Below are 17070 nucleotides of genomic sequence, written 5' to 3'. Positions count from 1 at the left end.
CAAGCTCATTCTGAACAACGTGGAATGCTTTCTCGTGACAAGTCTGTTCTTTGTCAGATGTGGCTGCCTTCGAACATGCTACTTCAATGTTGCGATCACTGATATAATGTCCATAACAACTCCGATGATACTTTGCATCAAAGGCAAAGAGGTCTGAATGTGTAAGCATTTGAGTATGAATCTCTTCATCATTTCGTTTGGCGGCTGCTTCCAGAACGCTCTGTCTGGTGGATTTACCACTTCCAGTTGTAATTGGAGTCAATTTTTCTGATTTCTTGTCTCCTTTGCCACAAACAAAATATTGAGTACGGATATTGAAATTGGAGGAATGTGATGTACTGCTTTGCCGCAATGAGGGATTACTTGTAGATGGACCTGCGGCATCATCATACATGAAATTGTTTGAGAAACTTGTATATTTTGCATGGTAAAGTTTGTGGAAGCTCACATGAATCTCGCTGGAGAGAATTTGGTCTTCTAAGGGTGAAAATAATTCATAAACATCATCTTTGCGTTTCTCACATACATTCATGATAGTCCTAAGGCCATCTTGGGTTGGATTCTTGACAACAGCACCTTTTGTAAGGGATTTGAAGCACAATATACATTGTTTAGTGTTCAAACGAGGTTTCTTATCAGGAGGTTCACCATCCATTATGCTTTTCTTGTACTGGATTCAATGATGAAAGTTTCTCTGCCCTACAAAGACAAAGAAGGAATGGTAAAATAACAGGGACTAAAAACATGTTCCTCAGAATTGGATTTGACACATAAACACTCTTATATATATTTTTAGGCAAAACAATACTGTCACAACCTAATTATGTACTGCCCTTTCATATTTCCTACAAAATGACACCTTATTTGTGCAAATTGGTTGAAAATTGCAGGTTTAACAGTCATTTTCGTGATTTCGCAACATTCGCCAAATTATTGGAGACTACTAACACAAATCATGACCAAAATACATGCTATCCCCAATATATTTTTTCACAACCGTCCATTTCCTACTTCAGACATCCCAATAAACCAAAAAATTATGGTTGTGGTTTGTTCTACCTTGGGAAGGGGTGACCCTGCTTTTTAGGGCCCTTATGCGGAATGGCCACAGCACTATTGGTTTACAATGAGCTCTGTGGTCATCACACATAGCCCCATTGTGATAATATGAAAATTGAATTGCTCAGAGAACTTAATAATGAAACTTTTGGCCAAATTTTATAGCTCTACTTACAATATTAAGTCATTCAGAGACCATCAAACTTTGAGCTACTTTCAAGTTGAAAGCTATTTTTGACTATTTTTGACTAAAATTATGTAAAATATGATCATTTTCAACTGTGAACAAAGTTTTAAGAGAATAAATCATGCTAAAATGTGTTAAGCAATGCATAAGTAATTGAAGTAAATCAAAATTGATAATTTATTGATATTTACTCATGATTTATTCCATCCAAACCCAATATGGGCATTTTGGTTCAGTTATAGTTTGCTGGTAGCCAACTGCGAATCCAAGATGGACCCTACAGAGAAAATGTAATTGATCTGGAGGTGTTACCCAAACTTTTTTTGAAGGTCTTGGCATATAGAACAAAAAAAAATAGGGTGACGCTCTAAAAGAGTCATGTACACAAACACCCCCCCTCCGCCCCAGAGCCTATACTATCCATCTTGTTAAAGAAAAGGGGTTGATATTTAATGATGTATTAAGGTTGTTGAGTTCTGTTCAACCACCTGTTCAATTAACTCCGAGATTAATGTTTCTTCTAACAAAAGATGGAAGACAAGGTTCAACTGTGAGGGGTGAATCAAGTTATTTTGATAAACCATTGAAGAGAAATAATGAGGATGATAGAGTATGTATTGATTTACTAAACTCACTTGATTATGGAGTTTCTGTTGCCAGTCAAGGAAGGAAGAATGAAAAATCAGAAACACATTATTGAGGCTTTAAGTGGGCTTGGATCAGGTGTTAGTTTTCTTCCAAATGACCCATTACAATTAGTTAATCGACTGTTATTATTGTTAGGTAGTAAGAAGGCTGGAAATAACAATTGTTTTAATGAAGCATGAGCTATTTTAGACCAGTTAATTAATATGAAAATAATTAATAAATGTCAATACAAAGATATTTTATCCCATGTTAAATGCATTTAATTCTCTCTCATGATGAAAATGAAAAAATATCATCAATTGTAGATACTAATGAGAATTATTTTTTTATTGTTGAAAGATGATAAAGAAGTACATATATTTATAGATAAGATAATGGTAGAACTACTGCCACTGAATGTTGGAAGAAAAATGATATGTGTTATCTTCTTTTCAAGACTTTAACACGTGTGGTGTTTAAGAAAATAAAAAAGAGATTTATAATAATTATATACAGACTTTTAAAACTTATAAATGAGAAGCACAGTCCTTCATTTTAATTTCACAATGAGTGATCACACATCTTCTTTCCCATACTCACTACAACTTGACACAACATTGGAATATGAGGCATCTTTGTTGTCTATGGAAACTTATAATACCTTATTTAATATCACAGAGAAAAATGACAAGTTTCATTATAATCCAAGAAGCAGTAACAAAACAATAAATAACAGTTTCACTCGGAGCATACGAGATTTCTCAAATATCTCCCGAAATTGAAAGAACAGGGTGATGAAAGAACAGGCGAAACTTATGAAAGAACAGGGTGATGAACCAAAATATTATTGTTTTCGATCTTCAAAAACATACTTCAAAATCTACAATTGAACTTAAAAATTACAATAACAGGTTGATTTCAAAATTGATTTCACAATTTTCGTAATTGATACAAGAGAAAGTTAGTGGGTTTCTCCTCCTCAAAAAAGATTGAAACTAATGGAGCGTTTTATCGTGATAATGTCATTCAAATATCCTCAGGAATAAATTCAGTATTAATTCACTGTGATTTGATTGATGGTGCTTATAATGATAGAATAAGAACAAATACAATATTTTCATTCAGTGCATACTCAACCCCAATTGGTTATAAATTCAATATAGAATCAAAAAATCTGGTTTATCTACCCATGTCTGGAAAAACCATAAACAGAGTAAATTTTAGGATAACCAACCAAATTAATCACATGATTTCTTTTAATGGAGAAATTATATTCATCAGCATTTACCTCGGTGAAGTTTACCAACAAATAAATACGATGGTTATTGTGAGGACACACGAGTTGAGAAAATATAAAATAATTGCAGGGGATGGGATGTTAACAAGGGTGAAGGTATGTATCTTGGTAGAGGATACTATAAATCTAAGAGACAATGAGGTGCAGGACATCAATTTAGAAATAATTGATGCTCTAATGGGTATAGGTTCAACTATTCTTAAACATAAAGGCCTAATTGGTTCAACTGCTTCTGCTGTGGGAAATGTAGCAGGTGCTATAAAGAGTATAAAACACGCCCAAAAAGAATCCCACAAGCCGGTAGGCGATGAGGGATTCGCTAGGATCGAAGCGCTGGATACGATGCTTTTCATTCTGACCGATCCACCGACAAAGATTCATTGCCAAGACGTATTGGTTCACATACAATTGTTACTCTGCCTGGCAAGATTTTTCCTATTGCGTATTTTGCCAACTGGCACTCATAAAAAATGATGGTAAATAGACACCCTATTTTTGAAGGACTACCATTTGAAAAATAATCGGTTTGCTGGTTTGTGCTGTGGAGTCTTGCGTTGCAGACACACACACACACACACACACACACACACACACACACACACACACACACACACACACGGAAAACCCGATAAACTTCCCTCAATGCTCTTGTTTGACCACACCTCCTGAGCCACACAATATTTTTCATAAGCCACGCCCACTTTCCTACGCCCCTCCCACTTTAAATAATAAATAATTGGAGGTGGTGTGTGGGTCGTGGAATCGTTTTCGGTAAATAAATAAATAATTGGAGGTGGTGTGTGGGTGGGGAATCGTTTTCGGTAAATAAATAAATAATTGGAGGTGGTGTGTGGGTGGGGAATCGTTTTCGGTAAATAAATAAATAATTAAAGGTGGTGCGTGGGTCGTGGAATCGTTTTCAGTAAATAAATAAATAATTGAAGGTGGTGTGTGGATTGTGGAATTGTTTTTGGTAAATAAATATATAATTGAAGGTGGTGTGTGGGTCGTGGAATCGTTTTTTGGAAATAAATAAACATATTATTAGAAATCCACAAAGACAGAAATGCCGGTGATTCCATTTCTTTTGGATCCTTTTCACTTTGGTCAATAACGTTTGGATCGAGGAGAGATCGAAGGTGGAACGACCGTGTAGTTCCTTACAAACACTGTATACACACCTGAAATGACGGTAAATAGACACCCGATTTTTGAAGGACTACCATTTGAAAAATAAAACCTCAATCAAAAATCGGCTCGAGTAAAATTTTTTAAATATCTCGAAGTGTTTCATTCCGAAGTCTCGTTTCTCTACATTCAAAACTGAAGGACAAATATTGAAAATATTGTATGCGGTTTTTCGGCCGCTGCACAGCAACGGCTGGTTGCTTGGCAACGAAATTCAAACGCGCACCTTCCCAGACCATATGGCACCTGTTGGCAAAGTTTCATCGGAATCGGTTCGCTGGTTCGTGCTGTGGAGCCTCGCGTTGCAGACACACACACACACACACACACACACACACACACACACACACACACACACACACACACACACACACATGGAAAACCCGACAATAAGGGATATCTAGCATATATAGCGAATCCAATAAATTGCAAGTAATAAAATAAGTTAAGAAATGCAAAAATCAGTTGTCACCCCAAGAACGACAGAAAATAATTCAAATACTTGGGTCAGGGTTTCAAAAGTTTTAACATATTTTTTTTTTACGAAATAAATACGAGTATGGAAGCAATTGATGGTATCTATGATTTGGATGATACCATTATCATCTCAAACTCTACAAAAAAAGAAGACTACTTCAAGGTAAATGCTATAACATGAACAGACTGGAATACAAATGGAACAAAACGTTTTGAAATCAATAATCAACAAACTTATTTGAATCTCGCCGATAGGTTCTTATTTTGTAAATTTACAATTCACAAAGGCTGGGAATAACACAAACGCTACACTCTTAAATGATTTTGTCTGGAAAATGTTTGACAGTGTTTGTTTGGATATTGGAACACAAGAAGTTGAAGCGGTTGATAATGTCTCTGCTCCATCTGAAATTATGAAATTTACACTATATTCATTGAGTGATAGAATGGGAGAGGGGGCTGTCGATGGTTTTATTCCTGAATTGGCAACGGGAACATACACAGACCCTGGTTGGAGTCAAAGAAAGGCAATGTATAATGATGATACAAAAGCAGGAAATAGTTTTACCATGGCAGTTCCTCTTAAAGGTATATTTGGATTCTGTGATTATGATATAGTTCTGTGTGGACTTAAAATTTGATTTCCACTGCAAAGGAATGATCATGAAAATAGATTACTTTTTGGCATTGCTATTGCTTTTTGTGCTCAGAATAAATTTGTTATTAAAGAAATAAGTTGGTGTGTTAGTGAATAGACTCCTTATCTTAAAACAGAAGAGATGTTGAATAGAAGAGTTAACTCAAAGAAACCACTCAATGTATCACACCTTAAAAGAAGATGTCAACACGTTAAGCTGAATCAAGCCACTTGCACGTGGAATTTGGGTGTTCTGGAAGGAAAGCCACAACACTTATGGCGCATTTTGAAGAAAACAGATGGAGATACTGCTCCTGATAAGAATAATGCATTGAGTGATAATGCTAAGGTGAAACAACTTCGCGTTTCTCTGGATGGAACATTTTATCCACGAGAGAGATTGGAAATTGATTGTGAAAAAATGATTATGCTGAAGCATACAAGCCTTACCAAAAGGTGAGTGAAAGCAATGGTAATAAAGAACCCATTTTGGATATGGTTGCATTTGAATGCCTATAAACAATCTACGCGATTGACATGAGCGCTCAAAAATAAACTATAAAGTTTAATTGAGTGGATACATCCCCATACATTGAAATATGAGAGAGTGAAGAAGTTGATGCATATTGTTTGCTTTTGGAAGAAACAGAATTTCAGATTAATACAGATAATGGTGTTAGGATTTGTCTCACATTTTTATGTTAAATAAATGAGTAGTAAAGTGCCGAATTGGGTATAGGTTAATCTAATCAATCTTGATAAACTATCCTCTTGTATTCAAAATCAAAAGCCTTGTATGATTAACGTTAATACAATTCAGAGAAAAGGAGCAGTAAGAATTGATGTTTTGCTCACAAGAGAACAGGTGAAAATATTGAACGATACTGGCTCACTTAAAATTATAATGTCAAAACCAATGTTGAAAAAATATTCAATAAGAGACGAGTGGAGGATTACTCCCATTTCTAATTCCTTTATTTGCTGGTTTAAGTGTGGATGAAGCATTGAAGGGCAGTATTTTGGCAGCAGTTAAAACTGCCAACAAAAGGAAGGCTCAAAAGGAGTTGGAAAAACAAATTAGTAGAAGTGGTATAATTGTAGATTTTGCTGAAAAACTTGAAAGCCTACCTGATAAAGTGAGATTGTTAGTTGGAGATATGCTTTCTTCTATCACACAAGCAAGTGTAAAATTAAATAAAGTGGGTAATGAATTATATCTTTCTCATAAATTAATGAGCATTGATTAGTGGTTTAAAGAATTTGGAAATAATACCACATCAAATGTAGAACATGCCAAATATTGTAAGAAATTAAAAATTGATAATGTGGTTATTTTTATGAGAGATTAATTAACAAACTTGTCAAAATATACAAAGAATATTGTTATGAATTTAGAAGATCATAATGGCAATGGTTCTCATTGGGTTTTAAGGCCCGGTCACACCTTGACGTTTTAGCCAGCGATGGCAACGTGTTAAAATTTATGTAAAACGCTGGCTTACGTTGAACTTTTGATGTTTTTTTTTAAAGATTCGGACGTATTCATAGCGACTTGGTCTTATGTATAACGCATTGGTAACTACACAGAACGTTTCGTTGTGTTATAGATAACTTATACCAACGAATGCTGAACCTGTTGTCGGCCTACACAACCGATGCCCAACGATAGTCTAACTTAGGCATAGCGCATTGCACGCATCGCCGACGATGTCGTGACGTAGCCTATTAAAAGGCTGACGCACAACGATTCGAATAATAACTGCCGTAGAAATGGAAGTGTCAACATCGTGGTCACACCTTGACGATCTTGCCAGCGTATGCCGACGTAACAAAAAGTGTGTCTAAAACGTTGGGGCACGTCGAATACGGTATGGGTAAGTTTGGTATGCGCGAGTAGAACGCTAAAGTATGCTATCATAAGTCGTAGTAAGTAGAGTACGTCAAGAAATTTTGAACATGTTCAAAATTTTACGACGTACTCGGCGTATGACACACATTCGCATGCGATGGGGATAAGTTTTACACACGATATGTGGACGCTTACACACGTCCACAAAGGCTACTTATAAGCTACTCATAAGTCGAAACACGTCGCGGTAATGTCTTTTTTACACGAAACTTATTTCTAACTTATGTTTGACGTGGTTTGAACCAATTCTTTACGTAGTCCCAACACACATCGACGTATGTAGACATATTCCAATGACGTCTTCCGGTCGACAAAAAAAAAAATTAACGTGTTTCTAGCTTACAACTGCCATATAAAGACGTGTTCCCAGCGGTTTTGGGAATTGGTATATAAAAATACTGCTCATAAAAGGGGAACCCAACAGTGTTTTCGAGTCCTTTTTGAGTCGATGTCCATGTCAGCAGTAACAGTATCAGTATCAGTATTACTATTAGTATTAGTATTAGTAGTAGTTTGTTCATGTTGGCAGTAGTAGGTGGGTGTGAGGGGGAGGGTGTGGGTTATGATGGATCGTCCTTGCGTCCGCGTGTCCACTGGTAGGTTCATAGGCTGCCACTCAACGAATTAAATGGCTGCATCTCCACTATTGAAAGTAGACGCTTGCACTCAACAATTGGATTTTTTTTAACACTCAACGACTTTTAAACGGTACCACTCAGCTAGTTTCATTGTTTACAATGAACGATTTAAATTGCTGTCACTCGCCTTTGTTTTTTTTTTTGTTTGTTTTTTTTGACGCTGGGGTTTGGAAATTTGAAACGTTTCTTCTGAACGTGTTAAAACGCTCAAACTCGACTATTTTAAATAGACGCTGCTGATGGACAATTGGAATCATAGCCAAGCTAGACATCGAAGTGTGAACATCCTCGTCATGCCGAAGAAAAGTTTGAAGAATGCTGCAAATAAGTGTCCTGGCCGTGGCCGTGGACGCTGACGCAAGGACGATCCATTATACCGACGTCTTTCAGCCTATGAGTAACTTAAAAGTAACGTCTGTCGATGTGTGGCAACGATCGCGTAACGTGCCAACAACACGTTAATCATAGGTAGGAAATAAGTTTCGGGTACGCTAAACATTACCTCGACGTGTCTCAACTTATGATTAACTTACAAGTAGCATGTGTTGACGTCTGTCAACGATCGCAGACCGTGCCTACAACTTGTGGCCAGCGTAGCGGAACGTGTGAGTCATACGCCGGCATACGTCGTGAAATTTCAAGCATGAAAAAATTTGAGGACAACCGAAAAGTACAACGTTTAAAGCCAACGTACAACGACGTATGGCAACGTACTACGACGTATGCCAGCGTGCTCTCAATGTTATCAAAACTTACCCATAACGTATTCAACGTGTGCCAGCGTTTTAGAAAAAAAATTCAAAAATCGGCATACGTTGGCTAAAACGTCAAGGTGTGACCGGGCCTTTAGGCCATGGGCTAGATAGGGCCACCGTGCACCCCCCCCCCACCTCCCAACAAAACTATGTTTTTTTTGAAGTGTCTGGATATGCTGAATACCAATTTGAATGTTAACATTGAAAATATTGGGATGCACTACCTGTATCAGCCTCATGAAAAGGGGTACCCTCAAAAATGAATTTTCGTCATTTGTGCCAAAAGCGATTTCCGTACACAATCAGAATGGCTTCTAGACGACCCATTACACTGTCAGACTACACATATTATGGCTTCTATGAAACATAATCTCATGCTGGTTCTATGTATGTGTTTAAAATTAATATATCCAAGAGCTTATATAACATGTTGAGTACATGTACTGCATCGTCTTAATAACCGTTCATTACTGTGTTGTGGAAGTTTCAATAAAGCTTATTTTTAAGACTTTTTTTTTCTTCTGCCAAATACTCCAGAATAAGAATATGACCTAATTTGTTATCCATATATATAGTATCCAAATACAATTTAATCCAGATAACAGGAACACACATGATGTTATTACACTATAAACAACAGAACGGTATTCACAAAATAAAAAGCAGGGTTGGGTTTTAAAAATAAAATAAATTGCTGAGAACATTATTCATGTTAATATCGCTGGTATATTCTTTCCCACTCTAAATAATATAGTAATGTATTTTACAATACATATAAATGTGCTACATTCATACTTATTTCCCAAATTCTGATTACAAACAATGATAGAAACCAACATTATATTTACATATAGTAGGTAATAACAGTCTGTAACATTGTTCCTTTTACCAAGCGATAACAGTATATCTTTCATATACATATTTCAAGTTATTTCTTTTGATATATTATCATGATCATACAGTTTCATTGTATTCATCAGGTAAGTAACAATATCATGAGATTTTACTGTCATCCATTTCAATCAATGTCAACAGCTAATGGTTCAGCTATGTTCTTCAATCTTGGTCAGACTCCGAGCTGTCACCAGGTAAGTAAGTACTCCTGTTTCTCTGGTATGCTGTCATCGTCATCTGATTCATCATCACCATCATCACTGGTGTTCACTGATTCAGCAATATCTGTCAACTGCTGTGGGAGAACACACCCCTCATACCAGAGAGGCTCCAGTTTTTGGTTGACAAGTGCCCAACCGTGTCCATCACCAGCATCAGGGATATCAGGGTTGGCAATGTGGGCCTTCTTCCATATCCCAACCTGGTAGTTCACTCTCCTGATGTTCTGCTCCAGACTCTTTCTACATGGAGGATGAGTAGCCAGGTCAACATTACTTGAGTGGGTGAGATGATCATCATCTTTGGCACACAGCTCACTCATTCTCAAGAATCGCAACTCATCGACACTTTGAACATGAGATCTTCCATACAAAGCACAAGTGAACTCATTGAGATTATCCATGAGGTCCGTCGAAACATCCCACGTGTCTCCCAGCCTGGCAAGAACTTCCACAAACTTCGGCATCCTTGAGAGGGTCTTCAATGGCTTCACTTTGCCTAACCCCTTTAAAGCACTCGTGGTATCACAACCACTGTAGGCATGAAGTGCCATCAATGCTGTCAAATGCTGTTGGGAATAGCCACAAGATATTTCACTGATATCGATGAACCTCTTCTTGTTTCCTGTGCCTGTGTCGAACATGATCTTTAGGTCTGTCATAGTCGGAGCATAATGCAGCAAGATGAAAAATATGTCACTGTCTGGACTCTTCACCATAACATTGTTGTAATGATTGCTCCTGGCATATTCACAGTAGAGAATGACTCTGGAATCCGTTTCCTCTTGAGCAGACTTGAGACTCAAAACGTCTCTTCTGCATGTTGAGCGGCCATCTTCAGATGTCAGCAAATATGCTGATCCTTCACAGGTGATGATAACTTGTCTCCCGTGCAGCTTTCTGGCACACGAATCTTGGCTCCAGAGTCGAGTAAGCAGTGCAATAAACTGCTGCTTGTTTTCATCATTGGCTAGGAACTGTTTCCAATCTGCAGGCCTTTTGGTGTTTTCTCCCTTTAAAATCAACTTTTCTCCACATCCTCTCCTCTGTCTTTCCATCGCCTTCACAGAGTTGGGCAGGTAGCTGTCTGTGCTGAACACAACATTGCCTGTCTTTGGCATCATGTCAAACACCTTGCTGCATATCTGGTTGAAGTTGCCTGGTACCTCCTTCAAGTAGTAGAGGTAGGCATTACCATCGAGAATGACAAGCGTCTCATCAGTGGATGGTAGGGCAGCATCGTCAACTTCTTTTGTCAGGTGGGCAAAGGACTTTGACTTATCAGTTTTGGCCAAGAAGCCATCAGCATTGCCTATACTGTATGGTACAGGAGTCAGTGGATAAGTGAGGAGTTCCTTCAGGTCCAGTTGTAGGCCTTGCTGTTGGGACTTCATGAACAACTGGAAAGCAATGTTCCCTTGCTGCTGGTATTGGATGACTTTGTGCTTCGCTGTTGTGACTTTGCTCGTCTTGTTCATGTCAGCTAGGGTTTTCAGGTTGAGACGCTTGACTGGCTCAAAGAAGTCACGCCCTGTTTCCAAGCGTGTAGCAATGAAGGCATCTTTGGCATCCTTGCCTGCCTGTTCAGCTCTCAGAACATCTTTTTGGACTTCATCAGATGCAGCAGCAGCAGAAGAGACAATTAGCAAGTGGTCTTTGCTTTCCACCTCAAAGGGATTGAGGAAGCTTTCCACTGCTTCCATTGTTCTTGTCACTAACTTCTCACTCTTCAGAATCTCAGCTGGACGAAGTTCATGGTGCTTGGTTTCTGTTGCTGTTCCAGATAACATGTCAGCCATACTGAGGGTGGCACTTACGTACTGCAATCGAGCATGGGTTGTTCGTACCCAGCATTGATAGGCATCATAATTCGTCAGAATTCCTGACATACCAGTAGCATTTCCGCCGGCACCACCATGAGATTTAGCATGCCGCATGAAGGTCTCTTCCATTGTTTTATCAACTGTGCATTGATTACCTGGAATGAAGGAACGTGCAACGCTTATAGCCCCTCTCCGTAGCAACTCTGTGGCTCAAGGATGAGATACTTCAATGTTTGCAATGAAGGTGGAGAAGTAGGTGAGATATCTGGCATAATTCTGACCTTCAAAGCTGAAAAACAGGTCTGCCATGAGGTGCAAACACTGTGCATACAGGAGGAAATCATTGTGTTTCACTGCATGGATGAGCGAGAGCACCAACCAGATGTGATCCATGTAAGATGTCCACACTTGTGCAGTCTTTCCCAGATGTCCAGCTTTCACACTCTCTCGAAACTGCTGATACCCCTCAATGTACTACTGCATTGGAGTATCGATCTTTGCTGCATCTAAGGTTTCCTCAGAAGGGGTTTTCAGCAGTTCATCCAGAATCCTCTTTGATCCCTCTGGTAATTGAGTGAACACCTCTTCTTCTCCAGTACTTGCGAGGTATTGTGACAGGAGAAGTCTCTCAAGACACTCCAATATGATCTTATCATAGTGTTTACCAGAAAGGACACCTTGAAGACAACCTGATGAAATCAGCCCTGCTTCCAGCAAGATATCTGAGAGACCTGATCCATTCATCTTCTTGCCAACCATCTTCATGTATGCACAAGCCAGATGGAACGTACCAATCAGGATGATGTGTTTGTCGTACTTAGCTTGGTTATTCCAAATTAGGGGATATGCTTTCATACATACCCCTAGGTCAAAGGTTACAACAACATACTGTTGTTGGACTTCATTTCTGGCTTCTTCTGCATATCGGAGGCACTCCTTCACTGTCTTGTAGTCAGTAATGGGGCTTGGTATAACAGGATGATAGTGGATGGTTGTCAGACTTTCAGGGGCTCGTCCTGTCATGGTGATGAAACCTGTCCATCCTGTTACTTCTTGGTCAGATATGCTGCACTTTGTACTTATCAGCACCCACAGTAAGTGCTGCATGGTAGCATCATGAAGTGCCCTATCACTGCCAGGAATTACTCTTTGATGGAAGGTCATTTGAGGACTTTTCCGCTGTGTAATATAGCAATCTGGAAGAGCTTCACCTGACCCCTGTTCAAGAGAACGCTGTTTGGTACTGCTCTTCCTTGAAGTGAATGGAATGTTTACATGAACTCCACCATGATCCTCTGGCTTACCTTCTGTGTCCTGTAGCATGATGCCATGTGCAGTGTGGATTGATACCATTCCAGTGAGGTTGTTTAGTAACTAGTCAAAATTATCAAATTCAGAGTGTTAAATGGAAGGGGCCCCTGGTGATCGAATGATTTGCGTTGACAGCAGACTTGATGTTTTAACAACAGCCTGAGCAAGGGCAGTGTTTCCAACTCCAGTGAGAATGAGTAGTTTTCTGAGTGTCCCATTCGGTTCAGCAAGGTTATCAATTTTTCGCTCCTGAAAAGGTGACGAAGTGTCATGCATATGAGCATATGCTTCGGGAGTTTCCATTCCCCATTCGATGCTGCACGACAAATATCTTCCCCAGTTGAATTCACGAACCTATGCACTTTCAACGTGTGAGGAGTTGGTTTGCCTGATATCAGGTAATTCAAATTTTTTTTCCAATTGTGATGGAATTACAGCAGTCATGTTGCCAAGGTCCTGGGCAGATGGAGGCCATTTCAAGTCATCAGCTTTTGCGAAGCTCTCCAGAATCACTTGACGTAGGTAATTTCCAACATCCTGGATCATGTCCCCAGAACCAAGTTCATATGCACATCAAACTGTGTCACTAATGTCACGGTGAGAGCTGTAGACAATGTAAGACTGGAAGTTTCCTCTTCTGTTTTGTGTGCAGAAGGCCAGTCTGTCCTTGTATTTGTCATGTTTCTCCAGCTTAGCTTTGAGGTTTTCTCCATGAAATTTGGGATTGGGGAAGTTGGTGTATTTTGGGTGAGAGATATAAATTTCAGTTAGCTCTGACAGTTTCATCATATTCTTGCTGATGATGATATCCCTGTCGATTACTTGGCGTACAGCACCAAACGCCTCACTGTGTGCCTCTGCTAGTTTGATTTGCTGCTCCTTGTCTTCTATGCTTGTACTTCTCCATTTGTCTGCATTTTGTGTGTATTGGACCCTGCAGGATTTGTTGTATTTTGCTTCTGTAGCAAACAAATCATGGCCTCTAATTCTGATCAGCAACTTCTCATCTAATTTGTCCTCAGCAGTTTTGAGCACCGTTCTCCATCCATCAAACTCAAACTGACTTAAGCCCTCAGTAGTCCATGTCCCTTTGACTTTCACTTTCTTCCGTTCCATCGAGTGGCAGAATATACAATCGGGTGAGAATAGTACCTTGTCACCAGCTGAGCCCCTCCGACTTAACTTGGAACATGATGGTTCAGATGGATCATAATGACTGGAAAGTTGATTGAGATTCATAGTGAATCTTTGGTAACATTCTCTGTGATATCCATCACCTTCAGTAATAGTGTCTGGTATGAGGTCACAGGTAGCAGTCATTCGGTGAACAGATTCTAATGGCTGAGACAGTCTCCTGTCACGTATGTCCTTCAACCTTGCAAGTCTTTCATCGGATTCTGCACTTATTGATAATGCCACGAGAGGTCCATACTGAAGTCCAGAGATGTGTATGATGCACCTGGACTTTGGCCTTGTCCCTTGGCCTCCACTGTCACCATCCTTCGGGCATTTGGTTGGGGGGCCTTCTTTCTCTTGACGTTCTGATGAGTGCATTGGGTCAGACATCACTTTGCATGGTTGCACTCAGCCTCTGTGAACCTGCAAATAGATAAGAAAGCCAACATTAAAAAATTCAAAATGTCATATCTGTGATTAAATTTAAAATTGATAGTTATTTTGCTATTCATAATTGACTTAAGTGATTGTCTTTGACCTTAAAGAGAAAACTTAACTACATATTTGATGTTAATGTCAAAATAAATGAATTGTATCTTAACTAACCTGTTGGCTTCAATGTAAATCATGGGAATAATTCTTAAGTAATCTGCAAATGAATATTTGTTATTGAAGTTCCTTGAGGGGGAGGTGTCTGTACTACTGCTCCAATGGCCATATTCTGCACATTAAAAATATAATTATGTGGAGGAAAAAATTCACACAATACCAATTTCGATATGGATATCTTTGTTCATAAGAAATCAAGCTTTCTCTCCAGCACCAAGTCATTTCTGTGTCAGGTATTGACCTCGATGGAAGCTCTGGTCATAGTTAACAAACACAATGAGATTAACCATATGCAACTTAGGATGTGATAACATTGCGGGTATCCAAGATATTGGACCCATTTTAGCATCAAGTGGAATGCAGTTGGCATTGGCATGTCACCTCATGGTTAATTAGCAGGATAGATAACAAGAAACAGGATAAAATAAGATTTATTGAAAACTCTACAACACTGTAATGAACGGTTAATAAGACGATACAGTACATGAACTCAGCATGTTATATACGCTCTTGGATATATTAATTTTAAACACAGACCTAGAACCAGCATGAGATTATGTTTCATAGAAGCCATAATATGTGTAGTCTGACAGTGTAATGGGTCGTCTAGAAGCCATTCTGATTGTGTACGGAAATCGCTTTTGGCACAAATGACGAAAATTCATTTTTGAGGGTACCCCTTTTCATGAGGCTGATACAGGTAGTGCATCCCAATATTTTCAATCTTAACATTCAAATTGGTATTCGGCATATCCAGACACTTCAAAAAAACATAGTTTTGTTGGGAGGTGGGGGGGGGGAGGGGTGCACGGTCGCCCTATCTTGCCCATGGCCTATTTGTATTTATAATAATCAGGTTAAATATTACTTTGATAGTTATGGTCTTCCACCACCTGTTGAAGTCATGAAATTTTTACAAAATGGTGTTTATCAAACATTTCAAGTCTAAGAATTAAATTCCAAATGCTGTGGTCAATTATGTCCATATGTGTTATTTCAACTCAACAAAAATAATTTTTTTACGATGTTATTTTTAATCTAATATAAATGACATGTTGGAAAAGATGGTTCTACCTTTGGTGTATCCCAATAACTGGACATTGATTTATCAAATTATTACACAAAAGCACAGGCTGAACGTCAGAAATATAGTCCAACAAAAAATATTAATGTGAAAAATGCTTATAAATTAATAAATTATCAAAGCCTGACAGAGGCCATTTACTTTGTGAGATGAAGTGATTCATCACAATATATATCCTTGAATAAAACGGCTGTGTATTCCAAAGTGTTGATTTTATTCCTGGGTTTTACAGAATTCACAGTTCCAATTGAAATAAAATTACATAAAGAAGGGCATAATGTTTGTATGAGAATAGAACATTGGGGATATGATATGACTGATTTAGGGTTAATTGGTCATTTAAAATAAATCTGGAAGACCTGAAAGAATTAAATCAGTCTCGTAAGGAAGAATATTATCCACTTGGTGTCGATAATGAGATTTGTAGAAGCACGATTAGCAAACAACAAATAAAATAATTTAATAAGGCTAAAATCAATGATGGTTTTGCCATATTTTATATCATGAAAACACAAAGAACAAGATTTTATATCGTAAATAAGGGAATATAAACTGATTTAACAATGGGAAGATGGGGAGGTATTACCTGTCATCATATTCATCTGTCATATAATTATGATCCATAAATGACAGCAAGAAGGCTTCAAGAAAATGACAATTTCTGTGTCCAAGCATACCTACAAGAAAAAGGTTTTCGGTATTCTAATAAATATGTTCTACAACATAAGAATGGGGGTATTTTCAATAAAAGATTGGTTTTATACTGATATTGCTTAACCAACAAGTTTGGATTTAACGAAAATGTTAAACAAAGAAAAGGTTTAAAAATTGAGAAAATGCAAGGCTCTTTTAGAAATTCAGAAGACATTTTATTTGTTTCCTGTTGTAAAAGAAATTATTTTGGATACAGGAATATCAAGAAATCCAGATGAATATCTATATGATATTCTATGGGGTGAAATGCCCTGGTTAGAATAGGTTACCATATCCCTGTGTGTCGTAAGAGGCGACCAGGGTTGCGTCAGGAAGGGCATCCGGCGTAAAAACCTATGCCAAATCATTATGCGGACAACAAAACGAATTTCCCTACTGGATCGGTCGAGGCCCGGGTTACCAACGACCGCCACCGGTACCGGTGGTCAGCAGGGTACCAGTGGAAATTGTGCTACTGCTGGGCGAAG

At 38.4% G+C, this 17070-nt stretch overlaps 2 protein-coding genes and 1 pseudogene across 6 annotated transcripts in view; 1 reads left to right on the top strand and 2 right to left on the bottom strand.

Annotated features, from left to right (window-relative positions):
• The window catches only part of LOC147031460 (homeobox protein six1a-like), a 259636-nt gene that overhangs the window by 157230 nt on the left and 85336 nt on the right, over positions 1-17070 (top strand). The window lies entirely within an intron of this gene.
• LOC147031463 (uncharacterized) lies at positions 9856-11823 on the bottom strand. The gene has a single exon (XM_085849627.1). It carries the CDS (start codon positions 11821-11823, stop codon positions 9856-9858), a length of 1968 nt encoding a protein of 655 aa, XP_085705753.1.
• LOC147031462 (uncharacterized) lies at positions 11920-14828 on the bottom strand (annotated as a pseudogene).

This window comes from Eptatretus burgeri, chromosome 2 (genome assembly GCF_056783735.1).
Source record: "Eptatretus burgeri isolate ZD-2024b chromosome 2, Ebu_testis_v1, whole genome shotgun sequence".
Classification (NCBI taxonomy): domain Eukaryota; kingdom Metazoa; phylum Chordata; class Myxini; order Myxiniformes; family Myxinidae; genus Eptatretus; species Eptatretus burgeri.
This window is presented reverse-complemented; position numbering and strand designations above follow the sequence as displayed.

Coding starts and splice junctions, on each gene's coding strand:
- LOC147031463 (XM_085849627.1), bottom strand. CDS start 11,823: ATGCGGCATGCTAAATCTCATGGTGGTGCCGGCGGAAATGCTACTGGT.